General features: G+C 32.0%; 1 protein-coding gene across 1 annotated transcript in view; it reads right to left on the bottom strand.

Annotated features, from left to right (window-relative positions):
• The window catches only part of SPRED1 (sprouty related EVH1 domain containing 1), a 101,742-nt gene that overhangs the window by 12,176 nt on the left and 64,699 nt on the right, over positions 1 to 24,867 (bottom strand). Inside the window, exons 3-5 of the mRNA XM_006201629.4 lie at positions 20,624 to 20,792; positions 18,232 to 18,281; positions 3,928 to 4,080 (exon numbers count right to left, since the gene is read on the bottom strand). Coding sequence (XP_006201691.1) covers positions 3,928 to 4,080; positions 18,232 to 18,281; positions 20,624 to 20,792 — 372 coding nt within the window. The remainder of the gene's footprint in view (positions 1 to 3,927; positions 4,081 to 18,231; positions 18,282 to 20,623; positions 20,793 to 24,867) is intronic.

Below are 24,867 nucleotides of genomic sequence, written 5' to 3' on the forward strand. Positions count from 1 at the left end.
ATTTAAAACCAGTGTTCTAGTTTTGAATACCATTTGTCTTACAAAGTAATTCAAACTTCTCTAACAGTTTTAATTTCCATCCTTAGATAATGATTCCCAACTTTTATGTCCAGTCCTTATCTCTCCCTGAGTCTCAGATTTAGAAACAATATCTGAAGACAATGGTGGAGAAATTTCCTAAATGTGTTCAAAGATACCAGCCAAATTCAAAAAGCTCTAAAAACCCAATAAAAAAACATAATACCTAGGCACAGCATAAAAAAACAGCTAAAAGTCAAAGATAAAGATAATTATTTCTTAAAAGCAATGATGGGAAAGTACAGACAATAGTATAACATCTTTTAAAGTGCTAAAAGAAAAGAAATGCTAACGTAGAATGTGACAGTCAGCAAAACATCCTTCAAAAATGGCAAAAATAAAAGATGTTTTCAGAAAAACAAAACCCAAGATTCACTAACAGCTATAGGCAACAAATAATCCTACATTGTAGTATAGTAATAAATGAGGGACTGAAAAACAGCCAAAAGCATGAGTAGGTAGATAAACTGAAATCAATGCCGATCGTTTGAAATATTATTTTAGGAGCCTTTAAATACACACACACACACACACACACATAATTAGAATGAACTAAAATTCAAGACAACAGCAATGTAAAAGGTAAATGAAAAAGAGATAAATGCATGAAGGTATTGTACGGTCCACCAGAAGTGGTTAAAAAAATCAGTTTAAAGGTAGATTCTAAGGAATCAACAATGTATACTGTACTCTCTAGGATAACTATGAAAAATACTGAACAGCTGCATTACTAATACTGAATAACTGCATTTCTTCTAATATAGAAGAAAAATTAAGTAGTTAAATATACTCAAATAAGGAAAGTGGAGGAAATGATGAACAGAGAACAAATGGGGCAAGCAGAAAAGAAATGAGATGGTAGACTTATACTGTATCAGTAATTACAGTAAAAGTAAATAGACAAACTACTCCAAAAGACAAAAACACTCCAAAAAACAAAACAAAACAAAACTCAACTGCATACAGTTTAAAGAGACATTTTATATATGACATATAACTCCTGAAAGTAAAACGATGGAAAACATACACTGTGTAAATGCTAGCCAAAAGAAAAGAAAATTGATATAGTCATACTAACATCAGACAAAATAGACTTTTAGACAAGAAGGATTACCAGAGATAAATAAGGATATTTCATAATGACAAGAAACAATCCAACAAAAAGGTGTAACAATTACAAAATTACAAGCAATGTATAAAAGCCTCAAATTTTATAAATTAAAGAGCAGATAGAATTAAAGGGAGATGATTCTATAATCAGAGGTGGAGATTTTTAAACATTATCTTGCTCAATTACTAACAAGCAGATTTTTAAAAAAAGTTAAAAAGGATAACAAATCTGACCTAGTATATAGAAAGAACGCTGCACCCAACAGCTAAGAATACACATTCAAGTGCACATGGCAAAGCTGACAATGCAATGCCGTTGTTTCAGAAAGCATGAATTTTTCATTACATGGTGTTGGATCAATTGGCTATCCAACTAGGCAGGGAAAACCTTGACCTAATCTCGCACCATTTACATGAAAGAAAAAAAAAAAAAAAAGAAAAGCTTCTGAAAGACAACAAAGTATCTTCATAATTTGGTCAGGGTGCTCAAAGATTTCTTACATAGGGCATAAAAAAGCACTAACCATAGAGGGAAAGATGACTAAATTAATCTTCTATTAAAAGTAGAAACTCTTATTCAGCAAAAGACATTAAAAGAGTGAAAAGACAAAACGGTAAGAGAAGGTATCTGCAATACACAAGACTTATTTCCAAAATAAACAAAAAGAAAATGCCTGTGTATCAATAAGAAAGGACAACTCAATGTAAGATGTGCAAAATACTTGAACAGGTACTTCACATAACAAAATTTCTAAATGGTCAATAAGCATATGAAAAAAGTTGCTCAAAATCAGTCGTAATCAGAAAAGTATAAATTAAATTCACAATAAAATACTACTTTGCTTCCACTAAGTGACTAAATTGGGAAAAAGAAAAAAAGGAAAGGGACAATATCAAATATACAGGAAAATTCCCACTACTGATGTGAATGTAAAACTGGTACCACCACTTAGGAATTTTTTGTTTCTAAGTAAAATTCACACTCTGTAAAAATGCACCATGTTTAATCTGTGGTTTCTTGTGTCTTCTGGCACATGAATGCACACCTAGGTTTGTGAAGCAACAAACAAGATTAAGTCCAAAGTGTTTTGCAGAACATAAAGACTCAACAATCTGGCTCTTGCACTGTTTGCCTCTCTTTTTCACCCTCCGTGTTGTTTCCCCCCCTAGATCATGCACACCTTTGCTCCCTGTTACAGACTGAATGTTTGTGTCCTCCTACCAAATTCATATGAAGCCCTAATCCCCAGTGTGATGGTATTTGGAGATGAGGCCTTTAGGAAGGAGTTTGGTCATGAAGGGTGTGGTCCTGGTATGACAGGATTAGTGTCCTTCTAAGAGACACCAGAGGGCTTGCTCACTTGTGCACTCTTGCCACATAAGAACACACAAAGTGGCTGTGGGCAACCTAGGAAGAGAGACTCTATTAGGAATCAACCATAATGGCACCCTAACCTTGGACTTTCAAGCCTTTAGAGCTTTAGAAAAAAATGTTTAATCCATCCAGTTTATGGTATTTTGTTATGGCAGACTATGCTGACTAAAACTCCCTGTTTAAAACTTTCATCCTCTTGCTCTTTGTGTCTTTCCCCTCAATTTTCATTACCAGCCCTGTCTTCTTCAATTACTTAACAATTCTTCTCATCCTTGAAAAGTTTAGGTCTAAAAAACAAAAAACAAAAAACAAAACAAAAAAAAACCCCTCTCATCTTACATAATGAGTTCAATGCCCCTATCCTGTGCTCCCATATCACCATGAGAATGTATCTATCACTCCATCGGAAACTCTTTTACAACAGAAATCATGGTTTACTTTCCTTTGTATCCAACTCTTGGCACAGGGTCTGGCATATGGTATACACATGTTAAAACATAACTAATATTAGTAGTTTGTTGATCTAAATGCTGTATCGTGTTATTCATTTGCTATGTTTCACTATCTAGAGTGCACAAATTTCTTCCCTAACAAATTTGACAGATAACATCTATGAAGAAGAAAAGATACTTTATCTTTCTAAACCACTTTGATGGGCCTTTGATTTTGTAGATATATACTGTGTATGGTTTAAACTACATCAGTTCACATAAAGTAACAGTTATGAATGCTTATTTAATAACAAACATTTGCTTGTATCACCAAGAGAATTAGGGTCAAGAATAGTCTTTTGATAGATCTGACAACACTTGTGAGTGGCACAAAAATAGGGTTGTATGTTATAACTGAGGTTTCAATTTTAGATCAATCTGCAACCATTAGGAAGTTGTATACTTAGTGTCCAATAGAAACATTTTCACTGAATAGATTTAGGAGTACATTATTATTTTCTGAAATAGGCTCTAAGAAACAATTTTATGAAATTTGTCAGCATGTTTGCCATATAGATATTTGCTGAGGACATTTTCCATATTTCTCATCTGAGAAGTTTCTTGTATAGCTAGGAAAACTTTTGCCTCCTAAGAGGTTAAATGCTTTTGCCTCCTGGACAATGAATATGTAAGTAACACCTCACTTGCACCATCAAAAAATTTAAAGTCAAATTTATGACTCAATTATTACAGCTGTATAGGACAGTATGACCTATATATTTATTGTATCAGTTTAGATTTGATTCATTATAAATCATATTCTCCTGTTTCTATAGTTGTCTGATAAAGGGCAGATGGTCCTAATGCTCTTCTCTAGTACATCTGATTTTCTTTACATATGAATAACACACTGAAAAATACTTATTTTCTCACCTGATTAGCTTGGCTTTGCAAGTAGACTCTTCTGGCATTCAGATCTTCAAAGGGAGAAGGTCGTGAGCTTCTGTAAGGCTCACTGGTAACAACTGTCTCTTGCTGGAAAAGATGATCTTTCCCTAGAGAACTGGAAGTATCCTCTTCAGGGGCCTAATGGAAACAATCCCCAACTCATTAGTTTCCAGAATATAAAAAACCACCACCAAATAATCTGACAAGGATTAGCAAATCAGTAAGTATGTACCACCACCACCTCTGTGAATGGCAATTCCCCAAACTCAAATGTACATTAGGAAGCCATGTCAAAATAATGTAAGTTAAAAAAAAAAAAAAAACTTCTGAACAAAATGGACCTTTTCATTATTAAAAAGCAACTTTGGAAAAATTAGAAAGCTAACTGTCATGTGAGAGAGACACCTAATTATAATAAAGCTTTTTATTATATATTATTATAACTAAAAGTGACATATGTACACAGAAAGTGAAGAAATTATGAGGAATAAAATACGTAACAATAAAAGTATTATTTTCCAAGTTTAATTAAAAAAGTATTTTTTAAAAACACAGTACCAAGGATTGTGCTGTATGATACAGTGAATCAAAAGAAGGAAGACAGTAAGTAGTCCATGACCTTGAGTGAGTGAATGAATTAATGAGCCTGAACTTAGGGATTACTTAAGACTCAAATCATACATGAGACTCAGGGAAGGCGACATGCTCAATGAGTCACTAATGAAATGCTTCTGAAATTTTGTAAACAATATTTCTGTGACATAAATGTTGAATAAGTGAAACTTGGCACAATAAAAAATAGAAAGTCCTGAAAAGGTGCTGTGTTGTTGTTGCTGTTGTTTTTTTTTAAAAGAAATAAGATACCTATTTGGTATTCTTTTTCCCATTAATATGTAATTATTTGGGAAGAAACAGTGACAGTCAAGTAAAAATGACAGAAATACTTTTACTGGCTCATTCTAAAGTAATTTAGAGTAATCACTATATGGCTAATAATTTGAAAGGTACAGACTCTTACAAGTTTTTTTTTAAATAAAAAACATTAAAATTTGGTGTTACTTCTAAAATTAAGCAATAAAATTCATAAAAAGGCTAAGATACTATAAATTTATAAATACATGTTCTAGTCCTTGCTCTGAAATGAAAAAAGAAGTCTTGTGAGATTTAATTTCTTTGGAACTCAGTTTTCTCAATTATCAAATAATTAAAATATCTATACTGTTTTATGGCATGAATTGTCATAAGGGTTTAATGAGATGGTAATACATGTGAAAATGCTATGAAAACTAAAAGCTGTTATTTTATCAGGGAGTAAGCAATTAAACTTTGAAAAATATACCTGAGAATCTAATGTCACTTAAAACTTAATATAACAAACCCAGTTAATTGCTGTTTTTATCTCATTTCCCCAATAGCTGTCCTAATGTGTTAAGAGAGTTAATGCTAAGTTATTTGAAAAGGAGTTGGCTAAATAATGGTATCCAGCAAACATTCTTTCAAAATGCATGATCAAAATAGGGAAAAGTAAAAAAAAACTCGGAAAATGCAGTTATTTGTTCCAGACAGTTGCAAAATAAATGACCCAAGTAATTGTCAAAAATCATAAGCAAATAGAAGAGAAGAAAACAACAGAGAGGTTTAAAGAAAGGGCCTATGTTGGAAACTTTCCTTATCCAATTAGGATATAAAATTTAAGCTATTAACTTCTCTAAATCACAATTTACTTTTATTATAAACTGGGTGTAATTGTATTAAAAATCATAGGGTTGGTTGAGATACTCGAGAGATTAAAAACTATAAATAAGCACAAACTGTAGTAGTGGTATCAGTAGTGATCATAGAGTAATTATGCTTTTTAATAGTGCCAACTACTTGGATCAAACTGTCTTTACTGCATTCTAACCTAATTGAGGTGTTATTTACATTCTGTGTATTAAACAATAATACATTTCATTTTGATTAAGAATAAATATTCATTTTAAAGGGAAACATTAAAAGTATTATTTCATTATTAAACAAACAAAAATATGTATATTTGGATAACAAAGGATTTAGTTCTACTTAAAAATGCTTACCAAAACAGCTGGAATTGACCTATTAACTAGAAATATTTCATATTACACAGTGAATTTACAACTGTATAGCTAAATATGTCTCAGCTAATAATGAAAACATTTTTTAGGTGTTTGATATGGTAAAAACAAACAAACAACTGTTTGAAAATACAGCCTATAATTATAACAAGGCATGAATTGTGAGAAACTAACATTTTTGGAGAATTCTAAACTGGAAGAGTATTTTCCTACTACCTAAGTATATCTCTTTCAGCAAGTTTAAATTTAGATGTTTATTAAATTGACAAAAATTTTTCTAAAAAGTGGTGATAAGGAAAATGGCCATTCTCATTCATTGCTAATTCTACACACAGAAGTAAAATCTGCAGCAATCATTTCTGAAAAGCAGCTTTAGTAAAATGCATCAAAAGTTTTTAAAACATTCACACATTTTGATAACTTATTTCATCTAGTAAGGAAAAAAATGTACTAAATGGAAAGAGCTTTAGGCACAAAGTAGTTTTCCTCAGATTTATTTTTAATAGTCAAAATGAAGATACAACCTTAACGCCCCAAATTAAGGGAATAGTTACATAAATTATGGTATGCAAACTTACTGAATGAAGTTTATGAATAATACGTACTTTATATGGAATTATTTGGTGTTAAAAAGTCAGTATATAAAATTTTATTTACAGTATTATAACCATAAAAAGATGAAAGATTAAATGGATATAAAATGAATGTTAGTACATTGATGGTATGGTTATGAATGATTTTCCAGTTTTTCTAGAGCTTGTTTACTTTTATATGGCTGATTTATTTTAAAATTTAGGTATGCACGTTCCCCTTTTCTTTTGGTATACAATTATAATATTTAAAAATATAATGCAATTATATTCTATCAAAATATTCAAGTAATTCAACTAACTAATGAACCAGTCACTTGCTTTTTGGCCAAAGTAGATCCCCCCCACCCCAACTCTGTACTTGAAATAATAAACTGAGACATTCTTCAATCTTTGCCCCAAACCCTTCTGGATTCATGCAGAATATCTCTTTTGGTCAATAAAATAAAATAATTTTCTAAACAAGCTAAACTTCTGAGTGCCTTTCAAATCCATTTTCTCTTCTCCATACCCACTTATCCACTGCCTTAATGCAAGCCCTCATTATCTCTTTTGCTTCTTATTTCAGTAGGTTTCTAAGTGATCTCCTTGTTCCCAGCCTTGTGAACGGCTACGCATGCAAATCTCTCAGTTTTTCTTCTCAGAACCCTTCTAAGATACCCAATTATCAAAGTTCTATTAAGCAACCCTGTACACATTGGAGAATAGAGGGCAGAGAATCATTATTGTCTGAAGAACACTTACATAAGATACATAATTTACACAATACATAGAAATGGGCACTCTCACCCCAGAAGCACTGATATACAAGATAAAGTCCAGTTTTATTTCATAGAAAAAAGAAACAGACAATAAATATGTGAAAAGATGCTGCACTTCAATTAAAGACATAAAAATGTAATGTCAATCTTTTATACAGGCTAGAAAAGATGAAAAATATACATAGTAATAATCCATATTGGCAAGGGTAGGGAGAAACAGGAATATTTTGCGCTGTTGGTGGGAGTGCAATTCTTGAGTGATTGTATATACAGATACAAACACAAATAATCATGGTAGCACTATTTTTAACAAAAAAAAGACTAGAAGAAGAGGAAAAACATCCCATGGATATATCAGCACAGAACTGTTTAAAAAAATATGGTATACATTTACGATAGAATTCTATAACCCACTAAAAAGATCTATATGCAGTCAGTACTCAAGGTATTGCTAAATGGAAAAAAGCTAGGTACAGAACTGTCAGTATGATATGATCCTGTATGTCTAATTGATAGGATGAATGAATAGATATTTTAAAATTTTATCAATTCAAGGAAAGATACACAACAAATCACTGATATTTCCCTAAGGAATTACTTTATATAAAGGACTAATAATATAAAAATAATAATGTGAATATGCATATACTTGTCACCCAAGGTAAGAAAGAGAATACAACCAAGACAATAAATAATTCCTGTGTTTCTCCATGTTAGCATCCCTCTCTCCCACTCCCACAACATAAGGTAAATATTATCTTGAAGTTGTTGGGTTTTTTCCCCCAATGTTTTACTCTTCTTTACAGTTTTGCCACACAAGTATTATTCCTAAACAGTATTTAGTTATAGATGCTTCTAAATTTTATTTGACTGATATCATGCTACTTGGGACATTATGGGACTTGCTTTCATTGCTCTTTTTTTTTTTTGCATGAAACTTGTTCATGTTGACACGTGTAGCAATAGCTTACTCATCTTCACTTCTACGTAGCAATGATAAGATATTAAGCATTTTCTATGTATCAGACATTGTCCCAAGTGCATGGGTTTACATAGGTTAACTCATTTAATCCTCACAACAACCCTTCGAGGTAGGTATTATTTTCCTACTCCATATGAAGAAACTAAAGCTCCAAGAAGTTACATAACTTGCCTAAGATAAAACACTTAATTTTTTGCTATTTCAAACAATGGTGCTAAGAACATTCTTCTACAGGCCTCATGATACAAATATACAATAATTTTTCTGGTACATACCCAGGGGTAGAAATGCTGGACTGTAAGATACACATAAGCTCAGTTTATATATTAAAAAAAAAAAGCATTTTCCAAGATGGTTTTAATAGTTCACATATCCACAAGCAATGTTCCATATTCTAAGACCAGACGTTATCACAATTTTCACTGTTATTTATGTACGTGCTATTTAATATCTATAATGGACCAGTCCTATTAAAAATTAAAGTGTTTTTTTTCATGAACAAGAAATTTTGAGAATGAACAAAAGAACTAACCAATGAATGCATGGCTCCTTACTCTACTGTTTCATTATCTCTTTTTGTTTCAGAAATACCACTGTACTTGTTTCTCTCCAGTACCATCTGACATTTCACATTTCTGATTCTATGTGCATGTCATTCCATCTGCCCACAAAGACTATCTTCAATCTTTCCACTAGAAAAACTCCTTTTTAACATCAGCCATAAACTCCTCCAAAGTCTGTTAATCCACTCTAAAGTTATTCCTTCCTTTGAACTTCTCAAAAATACTTATATCACCCTATATCCCTTTAAAAATCACCCTATATTCTAAGTGTTCTTTTATTTATAATTCTCCTGTGAGCCAGTAATGAGAAACTCTATGCCTGTTTTATCCCTAGAGCTTAGAACTATAACTGGTACATAGTGAGTACCCTATAAATAATCCATGATATGCAAATATCCACAAATCAGATCGCATTATATTAATACAGACCCTTGGTAGTAAACTTAGTAAAAAAAAAAATGTAGAAAAAGAACTCCTTAAACAACAAAAGTCTCCTCCCACAAAATAATTTAGTAAGTGTTAGAAGTTCAAATTACACAAAAAATTCTTCACCCCTCAGGAACAGCACCTATTATTATTTGGCATATATCTTTCTAGACTTCTTAATGCATATACATATGCATTAAGCATATCTGTTATACTCTATGTATAACTTGATTCCATGTATATGTTTTGACAGTCTATCCATGTAGTGCTTTTTTTTTTGGCTACAAAACATACCATGAACCTCTCCCTGTGTCAATATATAAGATGTACCTTGTGCTTTAAAATAGTTGCAAAGAAGTTCAATATTTGAATACCATATTTCTGTAGGCAATACTCTATGGGCATTTCGATGTCTTTAATTTTTGGTCATATACATTGCAAGGCACCTTCTTATTAATACATCTTGGTGCAGTGGTAATATTATTTCCTTGGGATTAATTCCCATTAATGCTAGAGAGTACAAGCAAACTTATGTGCCATCTGAAAACTTCCCAAGAAAGACTATTTCCTCACATCTCTGCCTACACTGGACCTTATTTAAAAATCTTTCTCAATCTAATAAACAAAAACTTAATTACTATTTTACAAAAAGATTATCTATCATTTTCGTAATTAAAATTAATAACAAAATGTATTTTTTTTAAAAAAGATTTTTCACGGTATAGTCTTTATTTTACTAATATTGTTAATTTACTTTTGGGGGGGGGAGGTAATTAGGTTTATTTACTTATTTATTTTTAGACGTGGTAATGGGCATTGAACCCAGGACCTCATGCATGCTAAGCATGCACTCTAGAGCTTGAGCTATATCCTTCCCTCAAAAATGCATTTTTAAATTTGGGTATGACTGAATAAAAGGTAGTCATGCTTAGTCAAACCTGAATGCTTTTCACTGGATTGTAACTCTTTATAACTAAGAATTACTATGGGAACATGGACATAATCTTAGTTAGGTGGTGGAAAATGCCCAAAATCTTCAAGAGCAGAAAATCTAACATATGATATGCACAAAGAATGTACATACATTTGCAGAATCCCTAGCTTTAAAAAAATTGTTTTTGGCAGTTATATACACCCATATTCAATGCTTTTAGTACTGTACTGGCACTGGCTCATCTGTATTATCTGTAAAGTACCTCATACCAATAATGCATGTACAATGGAAATTTGTTTCACTTTCAGAGGCTGGTATAGTAACTCTTCTCCTATGGTTACTAAGAAACTGTTTAGCTTTTTCTTTCTGTAAGACCACTATAGCAATTTTGTGTGTAGAGACAAAAGGATACAGTGTAAATTAATAAAATAATTCCAATTGCAGTTTTCTATCAGAACATAAGTCTAGATGACCGCAGTAGAGAAAATAAATATAGATTTTGCTTTTCTTCTCTTTGTCCCTTCTTTCTGTATTGAGGCAGAGAAAACTTAGTATTGTTCTGCAAACTTTAAAAAATGAATGATTCCTAATAAATGATCTAGTGTGAAAAAAAGTGATTATCACAGTCTACCAATTGCTCCAAAATTTCATTCTTGTAGTTGTATATCACAAAGCACAGGTGTGAATGCATGGCTGGGTCATATCCAACAAAAGAAGTTTTAACAATTATAGAATTAGTTTATTTTAGCATAAGAGAAAAAATTTTTAATGTTCTTTGATAAAGAAATGTCATTATCTTAGCATTGTATATGTTAAAAATGCTATCAAAGCTATATTTTTGGTATTTAAAATTATACAGTCACCAAATTATGCAAACTTAGCACAGAAAAGGAAAAACATTACTAACAATCCAACAAGCTCAACAAAATCACTGTTTACATTTTGATAAAGTACCCAGTAGCAATTCATTTTAGATTTGACCACAACTGTCACTCATTCTTCTCATTAGATTTCTTTAGTTACTTCTGATTAGTTTAAGAATAAACTAACCTTTGAATTTTTAATTTTGCACTTGTCTATGAGTTTTGTCTAAAAACATTAATAGCACATATAGTTTTTGTCTAAGTAATCTTAACACAGTAATCAGCGATGAAACAATTTGGAAGGAACATGAGAAAAGTATCTATATTTATGTCCAGCAAAATCAGAAAAGAAAAACCAGTTCTCCACCCTAGATTAATTGACAGAAAAGCTAAACTACCTTTCTAATGAAAAGTTGTTTGCCTTAAATGTGCTATTAGGGTTTAAGTGACTATTTATTATCTTTAAATCTGGTTTTTAGTTAATAGGTCAAATAGTTACACAGTTCCTGCTAACTATATAAATTTTTAGACAAACCTTTAATTGGTAAATAAATTTCTAGAATTTTATCCTAAGGTCACAGTCATGAAATACCAACAAAAATTGATGTGGAAAATAAAGTAAATGTCCAATGAAACATTAATGGTTAAATAAACTGTAGTACAATTACAAGATATAATGGCTAAATTCAAAGACTATGAAATCAGACTGTGCGGGTTCAAATTTTATGATTTCTACCACTCAATTCCAACCACCACTATTCATTATCATTACCAATACAAACAAAAATCCCATCAAAAACACAATAAAAGTGAAGAGATTGATTCTGATGGTGCTTTTAAAGAAATCTATTTGAATACAACATGCAAGAACAAAGAAAAACTTAGGCAGAAGTACACAAATCTTACTAGCAATTACCTCTAATAGGGATAAATGATTTCTAATTAATTTCTTCTTTATAATTTTCTAACTATAAAAATATTCTACATGAAGATTAGTTTAAGAGTCAAGAAAAAACTTAACAATGACAAAATATGCAAAAAGATTATATAGAGTTTTTTTGCTCCCTTATTCGATAATAAAACTCAATCTAAAATATACTAAGGTTAAAATCCTACTTGATGTAGGATGGTCACAGTAACACAGAACACAGTTTGCTGGCTAAATAAAGTCCTATCCATTACGTTAGTTTCCAAATATAGTGTTTTAAAAATGTTACCACCTTTGAAAACAAGTACGTGAACAATTCATATCCACCTTGCCTAAAGCAAAATTATTTTAAATAAATGAAAATCACAACCCTTTTAACCACTTTGATTCAAAACTGACATTATCTAATTCTAAAAAAGGATTAAGTTAGTCAAGTACTTCTCAGTGGCCAAGCGAAAACATGACATCATTTTACTTCAGATCAATTAGGTGTCATCTTTCTTCTGCCCAAGCATGGAATCTGAGATCTTTTCCTCTTATAATCACAAGACAATCATGAGGTGAACTTTATGGATTTCGTTACAAATCTAGCATATCTGAACAGTAAGAGCTGTTACAATTGACAACTCTGGCTGGAAAAACACTGTAAAGATAATCTTAAAACAAATGTAAGCTAACATTAAAACAAAACAAAACACTACCTTAACTGTCTCATTAACATAGTCAAATAAAAAAACCAAATGAAAAGAACTTTCATACTCTATTACTGCTTAGGTTTAAAAAAAAAGAAACCTTAACTTTGAAGATTTTTCTTCAAACACCCTTTCTTGAGTATTGACTATGTATATGATCAACACTGTACTAAACATCAGGAATCAAAGATGAGCAAGATACAATTTTAAATCCAAATAATCATGTGTTATGAAATCCTTCCAAGCCAGAATGAAATAGAAAGGCGAATACCCTTCTGATGATTTATGATACTGATGAAGATCCTGAACTGTTGAAAGCTGAAAGTTGTCTACCAGCAAATAACCAAATGGTTAGCCAAGTTACTGGAACGGAATAGGTGCTCAAATGTTTACTGAATTAATAAATACTCAAAATGGAGAAGATTTCCACTGTGGTATTTAAGGCCTTAAAAACATTTATGATCTAACTGTATCATAATCATTACTTCCTTGGAGTTTAAAAAAATTAGATAAAAGGTTATTCTTTTAAAACCATTTTAGTTGTCTTTGCAAATGATCACTAATACTGTAAACCTGACATAACTATTATCATAAATTACAGTCAACTTGCACTCCAAATAATTTCAAAATGTTTATTTATGCCAAGCCCATAGATGAATTATGAAACAACTGTTCCTAACAGAGTGGTTAAATAAATTAGAATAATTTTATAACCTCCAATACATTCCAAAATAAGAATGAAGCATGTAAAAACTTTAGCATATCATGAAATAATGGTACTAAGGCAAATTTAATAATTTCCTTTGGCGGTTTAATTCTGGACACTGACTCTTTTTTAAAAATTTCACATTTTGCTAGCATCTCAGTATCTCCCACCCCCTTTTTGCATAATTAAGGTTAATATATTAAATATACACTATCAGATTCAGAATTTTTTAAACTTACAAAAACTATTTTTTTCTACCTGAACATACTTTTAGTTATAAAGGGGCTATCATACCAAGATATAATGCAATCTTCTATTGAAAGATGTAATATAACTAAGCTAGATGTATCATCTAAAAAAATTGAAAGTGGAATGGCAAGCAAGATAAAACAAACATGACCATACACGTTAGCTTTCATTCTAATCATCTTCCTTTTCTAGTTATGTGTTGATTAGCAATTGCTGCATAATAAATTACTGCAAAACAGCAGCTTCAAGAACAAATATTTTGTTATCTCATAGTTTATGTGAGAAATTTGGGAGCAATTTAGCTGAATTGTTCTGGCTCACAGTCCTTAATGAGGTTAAAGTAAAGATAATAGCTATGGCTGCAGTTAACTGAAGGCTCAAACGCTGTTGTTAGAAAGCCCCAGTTCCTTGCTGGTTGTTGAAAGAAGGCCTCACTTCCTCACCAAGTGGATCTCTTCATAGAACTATGTCCTTGTATACAGTAGCAGGCTTCTCCCTGAGTGAGTGATCCATCAGAGAGATTAAGATGGAAGTCACAAATTTTCTTATGATCTGCCATCGTTTGCCATATTCTATTTGGGTTTTTAAAAATTGAAGTATAGGTGATTTACAAAGTTGTGCTAGTTTCAGGTGTATAGCAAAGTGATTCAATTATACACACACGTTTTCTTTTTCACATTCTTTTCCATTATGGGTTATTATAAAATATTGAATATAGTTCCCTGTGCTACATAATAGGTCCTCATGGTTTACCTATGTTATATAGAGTAGTGTGTATGTTAATCCCAAACTCCTAATTTATTCCTCCCCCTATCCCTTTCTCCTTTGGTAACCATAATTTTGTTTTGTATGTCTGTGACTTATTTCTGGTTTGCAAATAAGTTCATTTGTATCATTTTTTTCCTTAGGTTCCACATATAAGTGATATCACGGTATTTGTCTTTCTCTGTCTCATTTATTTCACTTAATGTGATAATCTCTACGTCCATCCATTTTGCTACAAATGGCATTATTTCATTCTTTTTTATGGCTGAGTAACATTTCACTGATATATATATATATATATATATACACACGCCACATTTTCTTTAAGCATTCATCTGTCAATGGACACTTAGATTGCTTCCATGTCTTGGCTATTGTAAATGGTGCTGTTATGAGCACTGGGGTGCATGACTTTTAGAATTACAGTTTTAATCCAGATATATGCTGAGAACTGGGACTGCTGGATCATAGGGTAATTCTATTTTTAGTTTCTTAGGGAACCTCCATACTCTTCTCTATAGTGGCTGCACCAATTTACATTCCCACCAATAGAGTAGGAGCGTTCCCTTTTTTCCATACTCTCCCCAGCATTTATTGTTTGTAGACTTTTTAATGATGGCCATTCTCTCTGTTGTGAGTTGCTATCTCACCGCAGTTTTAATTTGCCTTTCTCAAATAATTAGCAATGTTGAGTATCTTTTCATTCGCCTGCTGGCCATTTGTATGTCTTTTTTGGAGAAATGTCTGTTTATAGGTCTTCTGCTCATTTTTGGATTGGGTTTTTTTTTTTATATTAAGCTGTATGAGCTATTTGTATATTTTGGAAATTAACCAGTTGTCGGTCTCATCATTTATAAATATTTTCTCCCATTCCATAAGTTTTCTTTTCATTTTGTCTATGGTTTCTTTTGTTGTGCAAAATCTTTTAAGTTTAACTAAATCCTATTTCCTTATTCTTGCTTTTATTGCTGTGATTTATGTCAAAAGAATGTTCTATGTTTTCTTCTAGGAGTTTTAGAGTATCGGGTCTTACATTTAGGTCTTTAATCCATTTCAAGTTTATTTTTGTATATGGTGTTAGAGAATGTTCTAATTTCATTCTTTTACACGTAGCTCTCCAGTTTTCCCAGCACCACTTATTGAAGAGACTATGTTTTTTCCATTGTAAGTATTCTTACCTCCTTTGTTGTAGATTAATCGACTATAAGTGTGTGGGGTTTACACCTGGGCTTTCTATCCTGTTCCATCAATCTATGTGTCTGTTTTTGTGCCAGTACCAAAATGTTTTGATTACTGTAGCTTTGTAGTATAGCCTGAAGCCAGGGAATGTGAGTCCTCCAGCTCCATTCTTCTTTCTCAAGACTGTTTTGGCTATTCTGGGTTTTTTGTGTTTCCATACAAACAAGAATTTTTTTTTGTTCCAATTCTGTGAAAAATGCCATTGGTAATTTGATGGGGATTGCACTGAATCTGCATATTGCCTTGGGCAGTATGGCCATTTTAACAACATTGATTCTTCCAATCAAAGAACACAGTATATCTATTCATCTCTTTGTGTTGTCTTCAGATTCTTTCCCTGTTGTCTTACAGTTTTCAAAATACAGGTCTTTTGCCTCCTTAGGTAGGTTTATTCTTAGGTTTTCTTATTCTTTTTGATGCAGTGGTAAATGGAATTGTTTCCTTAATTTCTCTTTCTGGTATTTCATTGTTAGGGAACAAAAGTGCAACAGATTTCTGTATATTAATTTTAATGTCACATTCTATTTGTTAGAAGTGAGTAAGTAAGTACAGCCCACAGTCAAGGAGAGGGAAATTACACTTGAGTGAAGAGAGGAGTATGAAAGAATTTGTGGACATATTTTAAAACCACCACTGTTTGCTGCTCTTTGGACAAGTTATTCACACTTTCCTCATATGCAAAATACACTCACTCTGGAAAACACTTAACTAAAAATACATTATTTTACATTTTGTTACTTATTTCTTATACCAAATTAACTGAAATTCACTGTATTTTTAAAATAATAATTAACCATCAATAAAATAAACAGATTCATATATTAAAACACAAATAAGAACTCTTAAATGTGCAATGAGGATATTGACAATTGGGACACATCTATTGAAAACAAATTACATAAACATAAAAAAAGGTTAAAAATTATAAACTTCAAAAAATATTTAAGGGCACAGAAAATACCATTATGTATTTAAGTGAAGAAAAAAAAACTATAGAACAATGATATCATAATAACACATGTGTGTACCCATTTATTTGTAGAGAAAAAACCCAAGGCTATATTTAAAAATATGTATGATGGTTATTATGGATGGTAGTGTATTTATGTTTTATTCCTTGAACTTTGCTATATTTCTCAAATTTTCAGAAATAAAAACATTTCTATTTTCTGATTATAACTGTACAGAAAATATTTTGCCAGGTCTTTAGATCATTAACAATAAAAATATGAATAACTGGTTATTAATACAAGATATACATACAAATTTTGGTTCTTTCACTATTATCCTAAAAGTATTAATACTTTTGGATATGAAAAGTACTAAAAAGAAAGTCATAAAGCTCAGAATCACACAAGCCAAAAGCAACCAACAAAATTATATAACATTTTAGCTGAGTAATGATGGATGACACCACAACATTACTATCTGTTTTTATGAGTCAATACGTTGCAAGGAAACTAGTAATAAAACTTTAATGGTATCATGACATTCATTAATTTAGCCATTTCCATTCTATTTAGATAGCTTATTTTTTATAATCAATATTTCATACACACACCCAAAAAACTATGTATAAAATTTTTTAATATATTTCTATTTCCTTAAATTGATTTCCTGGATCATGAATATTTTGATTTTTAAGGCTTCTAAATACCTATCACCCAACTGCTTTCTAGAAAAAAATCTCCCAATCTATATTTTCTCTAGCAGAGTGTCAATCTGTCAACCTCATGGATAGACACAATCTATTAATATTTTAAATTTTTTAAATTAATATTAATTTTTAAATCTTTGGTTGTTTGGTAACTAAAAGATGTTAATTTACAGTATCTGCTGATCATCAGTGAGATAAAACAGAAGGGTGTCCACAGGCTTATTAACAATTTGAAATTACTTTTCTATGAATTTTTTTTATATAAGTTCTTTGCCTATGCGACAGAGCATCTGTGATGTTAATTTTATCTGTCAGCTTGGCAAGGCCATGGCGTCAAGTGGCTTGGTCAAACACCAGTCTAAATATTATAAAGGTAATTTTCACATGTGGCTAACATTTAAATCCGCAGACTCAGAGTAAAGGAGATTATCATCCATAAATGGGTGGGCTTTAATAAGAAAAGATTTAAAGAAAAGACTGAGGTCCCCCAAAGAGGAAGGAAGTCTACTTTGAAATTGCCTTCTGGCTCAAGACCAAAACATCAACTCCTGCCAGAATTTTCAGCATGCCTGTCTACCTGCCTATCATGTGGATTTCGTGCTTGCCAGCCCCTACAATCACATGAGCCAATTCCTTAAACAAACAAACAAACCCTCTCTCCAAATAATATTAATACATACATACATATACACACACATATTCCATTGTTTCTGTTTTATTTCCTGACAAACACAGTGTCTTAGAAATGTTAAGAATTTACATGAATTATTTATTTATTAAGGCTGGTGATTTCCTTCATATCCTTTATGTTTAGAAATTCCTTTTAAACCAAATTACTTACTTGTAAGTTGTCTTCTGCACCTTCAGCTTCATTTTTAAATGCTGGGCATCCTAAGAAAACAGGTAGAAGTTAATTAAGCATACAATTTTTAGATTTTAGTATTATCGTCTAATTGATAATATCACTGTGATACTATAGAAAACTGATCAGAGACCATTCTGGACTGCTTGGCAACCAGCAGTTGGCCACTCATATGTGCGCCTCTGTTAGAAGAACAGAGAAAAAAATGATTGTCTTTCTCTTCTACAGGTACATTTCCAGTTACTTACTAAAGACATACCTTCCGTGAAATTTTGCTATCTCGAGCAAGCCCTGTCCCTGATTTCTTTGAAATAGTCAAACTGCTAGGGAAGTATATGCACCACATTCCTCTGGTGTTCAGATAATGCACACATGATTTATTCCAATTTTCTAAATACTATGACCCAAGAAATAGTATTTAGTACCCCAAAAAGGATTTTAGCTGCTTTAGTAAGAAAGAAAACAAATGAGCCTTAATCCACTATTGACAGTCAATTATTGCTACTGACCTTTGCATACCAATGTCTCTGTATAAGTTTTCATGGTGTTCAAGAGTGCCTTTAGTTCTGATAAATTTGTAAGGAAGGATTTATCCTAGCAAGTATTCTGAGTTGATGCTACCCTTGAGAGACATAGCTAGTACGGAGATGAAGAGAAAGCTGCCCTATGGCAAGGGCTGCATAGTTTATTCTTACTGTCATGGAACTCTTAAGTAAGAAAAATGTAATGTGATTGTTGAAAATCTACACAGTGGCTGATAATAATGCTAACCAGTATGTTTCAAAAAATGTTCAAAGACAACAAGACAGGCTGAATTCTTTTCTACCTGGCTAGGAATTTGTAAGCTTCCCCTTATTAACTGTTTTTTAAAAGGTTAAACCCAATCTATTTCATCCAAGTGAAAAAAAAAGTATGCTCTTATGAGAGTATGAGTAGGGGCATAAAAGTAATTCAAAACTTTAAAAATTCCAGCAGCCACGGATTATGATTTTCTTTCTAAAGCACTGGTTCAACAGTAGCTAAATATCAGAATTAACTTGGGAACTTAAAAAAAAATACTGATGCCAGAGTACAGTCTCAAACCAATAATGTCAGAATCTCTGTGGGGTGAGGCATTGGGCATCACATATTTTTTTATTTTTAAGTGTCTTGCAGTGATTTGAGAACCACAACTACTACTGGAGAATCTGAGGATCACTATTCATCTTCCCCCCTCCCCCAATTCATGATATAATCATTTGACAATTTGTCATCACATCTGAAATGCACAAGAACTTAAGGAAAAACAAATAAATAAAAAGGAATGCCTCAGCTCCATTCCCCAGATAGTATGAGTGAAGTGGTCTGGAGTGGAGACCAGTTCTTCTAGTTTTCAAAAGCCTCCCAGGTGATTCAAATGTGCAGCCAACAATGAGAATACTGAAAATAGGGAGAATTTATGGGTTCTTGTACTAAAGGAAACATGACTGCTATCATTGCTTGGAATTTTATTCTGAATCAGAAAGCAGATTGTTTACCAAATTCTAGTTTTTTAAAGTAGCTAAATAAATTATTTAATTACAGCTTCACACACTATCAAAACATATTTGTACTGAGTCTTTCTATGTTTTTTGCCTGTGGTTTATCTCTTTAGTTCATTTCTTTTAATTTTCCTGTTAAAATGCCATCTTCAAAATATATAAGCCACACTGCTAACACATTTTGATTCAGTTACTTTATATAAGGTTATTTCTATTAACAGAAAAATTTCCTTTTTAATTAGAAAAATAAATCAAATCTTAGTTATGATTTCTTTTAGGGGAAGAAATGGGTTTTAACTGATTTCTTTTTGTTTAATTAAGCAGAAGCCAGTCTTACATGTAATTACATTCTTCCTCCCTTTAAAACATAGTAAGCTTTAGAGTTAATGATATAATAGGTTGGTAAGATATACAGAGGGATGAATAGGGATGTGGTCTTTGCCAATCCTTAATAATGAAATCAGGTAAAGAGTTAAGAATTACTGGAGTCTATATCCATTTGATTAGAAATTTTCTCTTTATCATTATCAAAACAAGGATATGAATAACATACACACACACAGGATTTTGAAAGTTGTATCTGACTGCTTCCCTCTTCTTCAAGCTCTTATTTGAAAACATGTGAATTATCTGAAAGCTGCTGCTGCTGTTGGGCCCTTCAAGGTAATACTTGTAATTGGTACAAACTGTGATGTGACAAGTATAAAATAGACTAAGGAACCCATTATTTTATCTTCACCTTGTCAGCTTTTTCAAAGTGTAATCTCGTATTACAAAAGCTGACGTGCTTTAAGTCACTTCTACTCTATATAACCGATAAACAAGTTAAGAAAATAATCAAAAAAACCTACCTTGAGAAATATCCTCTATAGCTCTCCGAATGCCTCTATCGAAAGCCCTAGCATCAGCAGGACTTTGGAAAGTAAGGCCAAATTTCTTGTCATCAATCTTCCAGTGGTGAAATGTTGGAGTGACCTTATTGTAAATGAGGTCTTTTTTAAGCATACATTCCAAAACCACCTGCCAAAAGTTAAATGCCAAAAGTTACTATACATGTATCAAATGCATCAAATATAGCTCTTTAATACAAAGTTAGGTGAGTAAAGAGCTGTTATATTTTAATAAAAGAATTTCCTTCCCTCTAGGAATACAGAGTCTTGCTACTTAATACTTCACAAAGTCACACAATACGAAATTAAGATGGGCTTAAAGAAGATTCTGGGAAGACAGCAGAGTAAGAAGCACCACGAATCTGTCTCTCTACCTAGACAAAACTGCACTGGCAGAAGCTGTCTGATGTGATTATGTTGGAACTCTAGAGTCTGATGAAGGCTTGTAACTTCGAGGGGAAACCACAGACAGTAAACTGCAGTTAATTTTGGTTAATTTCAGCTATTAGCACAGTAGCAGCACTGTCCTCATCCCCCACTCCCAGCCATAGCGCAGGGAGCTGTGCACATGCTCCTGGCACACTTGCACACAAATTACAGGAGCCAAGGTGGGTAAAAAGAAAATTGTCCTCCAAATATCAGCAATCTGTGCTCTGATCACTGACTGTTGCTTCTGATCACTGAGGTTCAGACAAAGAGGAGGGCAGCCATTTGACCTCCACTGTTGTATTTTCCCTCACTGTTGCAAGTTCCTCCTCATCAGAATAAAATGACTTCCAAGGCATTTAAAGAGCCAGTTCCCATTATCTGTCATTTATCACTTTTTGCCATTTTCAGAGCCAGACACTGAAGACCAGAACATTCAAAAACAACTACATAAACAGGGAAAATTATAAATTGACTATGTATACCAAGGAAAGGCTCAGAAAAGACGAGAAGACCTTAAATTTACACTTCAAGCTGATCCTTGGCACAGAGACAACCTGTAACAATTCAAAAAACAAAAATAGTAACAAAAAGTAGGTAACTCGAGGGAAAGGGGACAATCTGATTTCCAAAGTTACCATATTATAATTTAAGTGTTCAGTATTCAACAAAAAGTCCCAGGCACTCTCTCTGGCTTTCTGAGATGATCTACACTCGGTCTATGGAGTATATTTCTCTGAGTAAATCAACTTTTACTCAAAACAAACAATCCCAAAGCAGTCAAAGAAATAGCAGAGTACAATCTACCGAGAAGAAAAACAAAACAAACAAAACAACAGAAAATCTGAAAAAGACCTGATAGCACATCTATTAGACAAAGGCTTAAAAAAATGATGTAAAAATGTTCAAAGAAATGAAGATACAGAAAAAGTAAGAAAGAAAAAAGAAGTATGAACAAAATGGAAATATCAATAAAGAGAAAACTGAAGAAGAAACTAAAAATGAAATTCTGGAGCTGAAAAGTAAACAACTAAAATGAAAAATTCACTAGAGGGAATCAAAAGCAGATTTGAGCAGGCACAAAAAAGAACAGATGAACTTGAAAGTAGGACAAAAGAAATTAGAGTCTGAAGAGATAAAAGAAAAAAGACTGAAGAAAAGCAAACAGAGTCTAAGGGACCTATGAGGCATCATCAAGAGGACCAACATACACGTCGTGGGAGCTGCAGAAGAGAGAGAAAGGATAGAGAATATTTGAAGAAACAATGGTTGAACATTTCCCAAATTTCATGAAAGATAAGCATATAAAGATCCAAGATGCTCAAGAAATTCTGAATAAGATAAACTCAGTAAGAGCTACACAGAAACACAGAGAGACTCTTGAAAGCAGCTAGAGAGAAGTCTATTGTCACATATAAGGGATCCTAAATAAGAACACCAGCAGATTTCTCTTCAGAAACACTGAAGATCAGAAGTTAATGGGCAGACATATTCAAGTGTTAAAAGAAAAAACTGTCAACCAAGAATCTTCTATCTGGCAAAACCATACTTCAAAAGTGAGAAAGAAATTAAGACATTTCCAGATAAACAAAAGCTGCAGGAGTTGGTTACAACTAGATCCGCCCTGCAAAAAAAAAAAAAAAAAAAAAAAAAAACACAAGGGAAACCTGTAAGGTGAAATAAAATGACACTAGAAAGTAACTTGAAGCCATATGAAGAAATAAAGGAAATAAATAGGCAATTATAAAAGCAGCATTATTTTAATTTTGGTTTGAAATTGTACTTTTTGTTTTCAATAAAATTTGAGACTAATACATTTAAAGAAAAAAACCAATTACCAGCATAAAAATTAATCATTGCTATAACCTTGGTTTGTAACTCCAAATATTATTTTCTACAAAATTTGAAAGACTAAAACATTTAACAAAAGTATTAATTTATGTTTCTGAGCAAACAATGTATAAAGATGCTATTTTGTAACATCAAAAACTGAACGGGGTGGAGACAAAGCTGTAAAGGAGCAGACTTTTTGTATGTTATTAGGCTGGTATAAATTTCAATTAGAGTGTTAAAACTTTAGGATGTTAAATGTAATCTCCACTGTAACTACAAAGAAAATAGCTATAGACTATAAACACAAGGAAATAGGAAAGGAATTTAAACATTTTGTTACAATCAACTAAACACAAAAGACAGGAATGCAGGAAATGAGAGACAAAAAGCTATCAGGGACATGAGTAGATAGCAAAATTTCAGAAGTCCCTCCTTATCAGTAATTACTTTAAATGTAAATGGATATAATGGTCCAATCAAATGGTAGAGACTGGAAGAACAGATAAATGCACATCCAAAGACACAATTAGGTTGAAAATCAAAAGAAGAAAAAAGACATTCTATGCAAAGAACAACCAAGAGAGCAGGGGTGGCTATACTAATATCAGACAAAATAGACTTTAAATAAAAACAGACATTACAAGAAAGATATTATATATTAATAAATGAATGGTTCGATAGGGCAAAAGTTATAACAACAAACATCTATGCACCATTAAAAACAGACCATTAAAATATATAAAACAAAAATCAACACAACTGAAGGGAGAAACAGGCAGTTCTACAGTAATAGCTGGAGACTTCAATACCTCGCTCACAATAATCAACAGAAGAACCAGGCAGAAATAAAATGAAGAACTTAACACAATAAATGAACTAGACTGAACAGACATATACAAGGCACTCTACTCAACAATATAATACACATTCTTCTGACATGCCCATGGGACAATTTTTAAGACAGACCCTGTTAGGCCACAAATTAATCTCAATATATTAAAAAATATTGATATCATACAAAGGATCTTCTCTGACCACAATAAGATGAAGTTAAAAATCAGTAACAAAAGAAAAACTGGATAACTCAAAAACTTTGAGGAATTAAACAACCAATTGATCAAAGAAGAAATCATACGGGAAATTACAAAATACTTAAGAGGATGAAAACAACAACACAATATACCAAAACTTATAGGACACAGTAAGAGCAGTGCTAAGGGAAAAATGTATAGGTATATAAATACTTGCATTAAAAAAAAGATCTTAAATTAACAACATAACTCTACAGTTTAAGAAACTAGAAAAGAACTAAATCCAAACCTAAAAGGAAGGAAATAATAAAGATGAGAGCAAAGATAAACAAAATAGAGAACAGAAAAACAGAAAAAAACAATCGATGAATACAAAAGTTGGTTCTTCAAAAAGATTTTTTTAAAAGGACAAACGTTAGCTAGGTGGACTAAGGAAAAAAACAGAGAAGACACAAATTAGAAAGATTAAAGAAATACAAGTGGAGACATTACCATCAAATACAACAGAAATAAAAAGGATTATAAAAGAGTACTATAAACAATGTACATCAACAAATTGGATAATCTAGATTTAAAGGACAAATGACTAGAAACATAAAACAGACCAAGACAAAGTTAGAAATAAACAGAAAATCTGAATAGATAACTAGTAAGGAGACTGAACCAGTAATCAAGCATCTCTCATTAAGGAAAAATCCTGGACATGATGGTTTCAATGGTGAATTATACCAAATATTTAAAGAACTAATACCAATAAATACTTTAAACTTTCTCAAAGATTGAAGGAGTAAACATTTCCTAACTCATTCTATGAGACCAGTATTACCCTGATACCAAAGCCAAAGACACTACAAGAAAACTTTAGACCAATGTACTTTATGAATATTGATACAAAAGTCCTCAACAAATACTTGC

This window comes from Vicugna pacos, chromosome 6 (genome assembly GCF_048564905.1).
Source record: "Vicugna pacos chromosome 6, VicPac4, whole genome shotgun sequence".
Lineage (NCBI taxonomy): Eukaryota > Metazoa > Chordata > Mammalia > Artiodactyla > Camelidae > Vicugna > Vicugna pacos.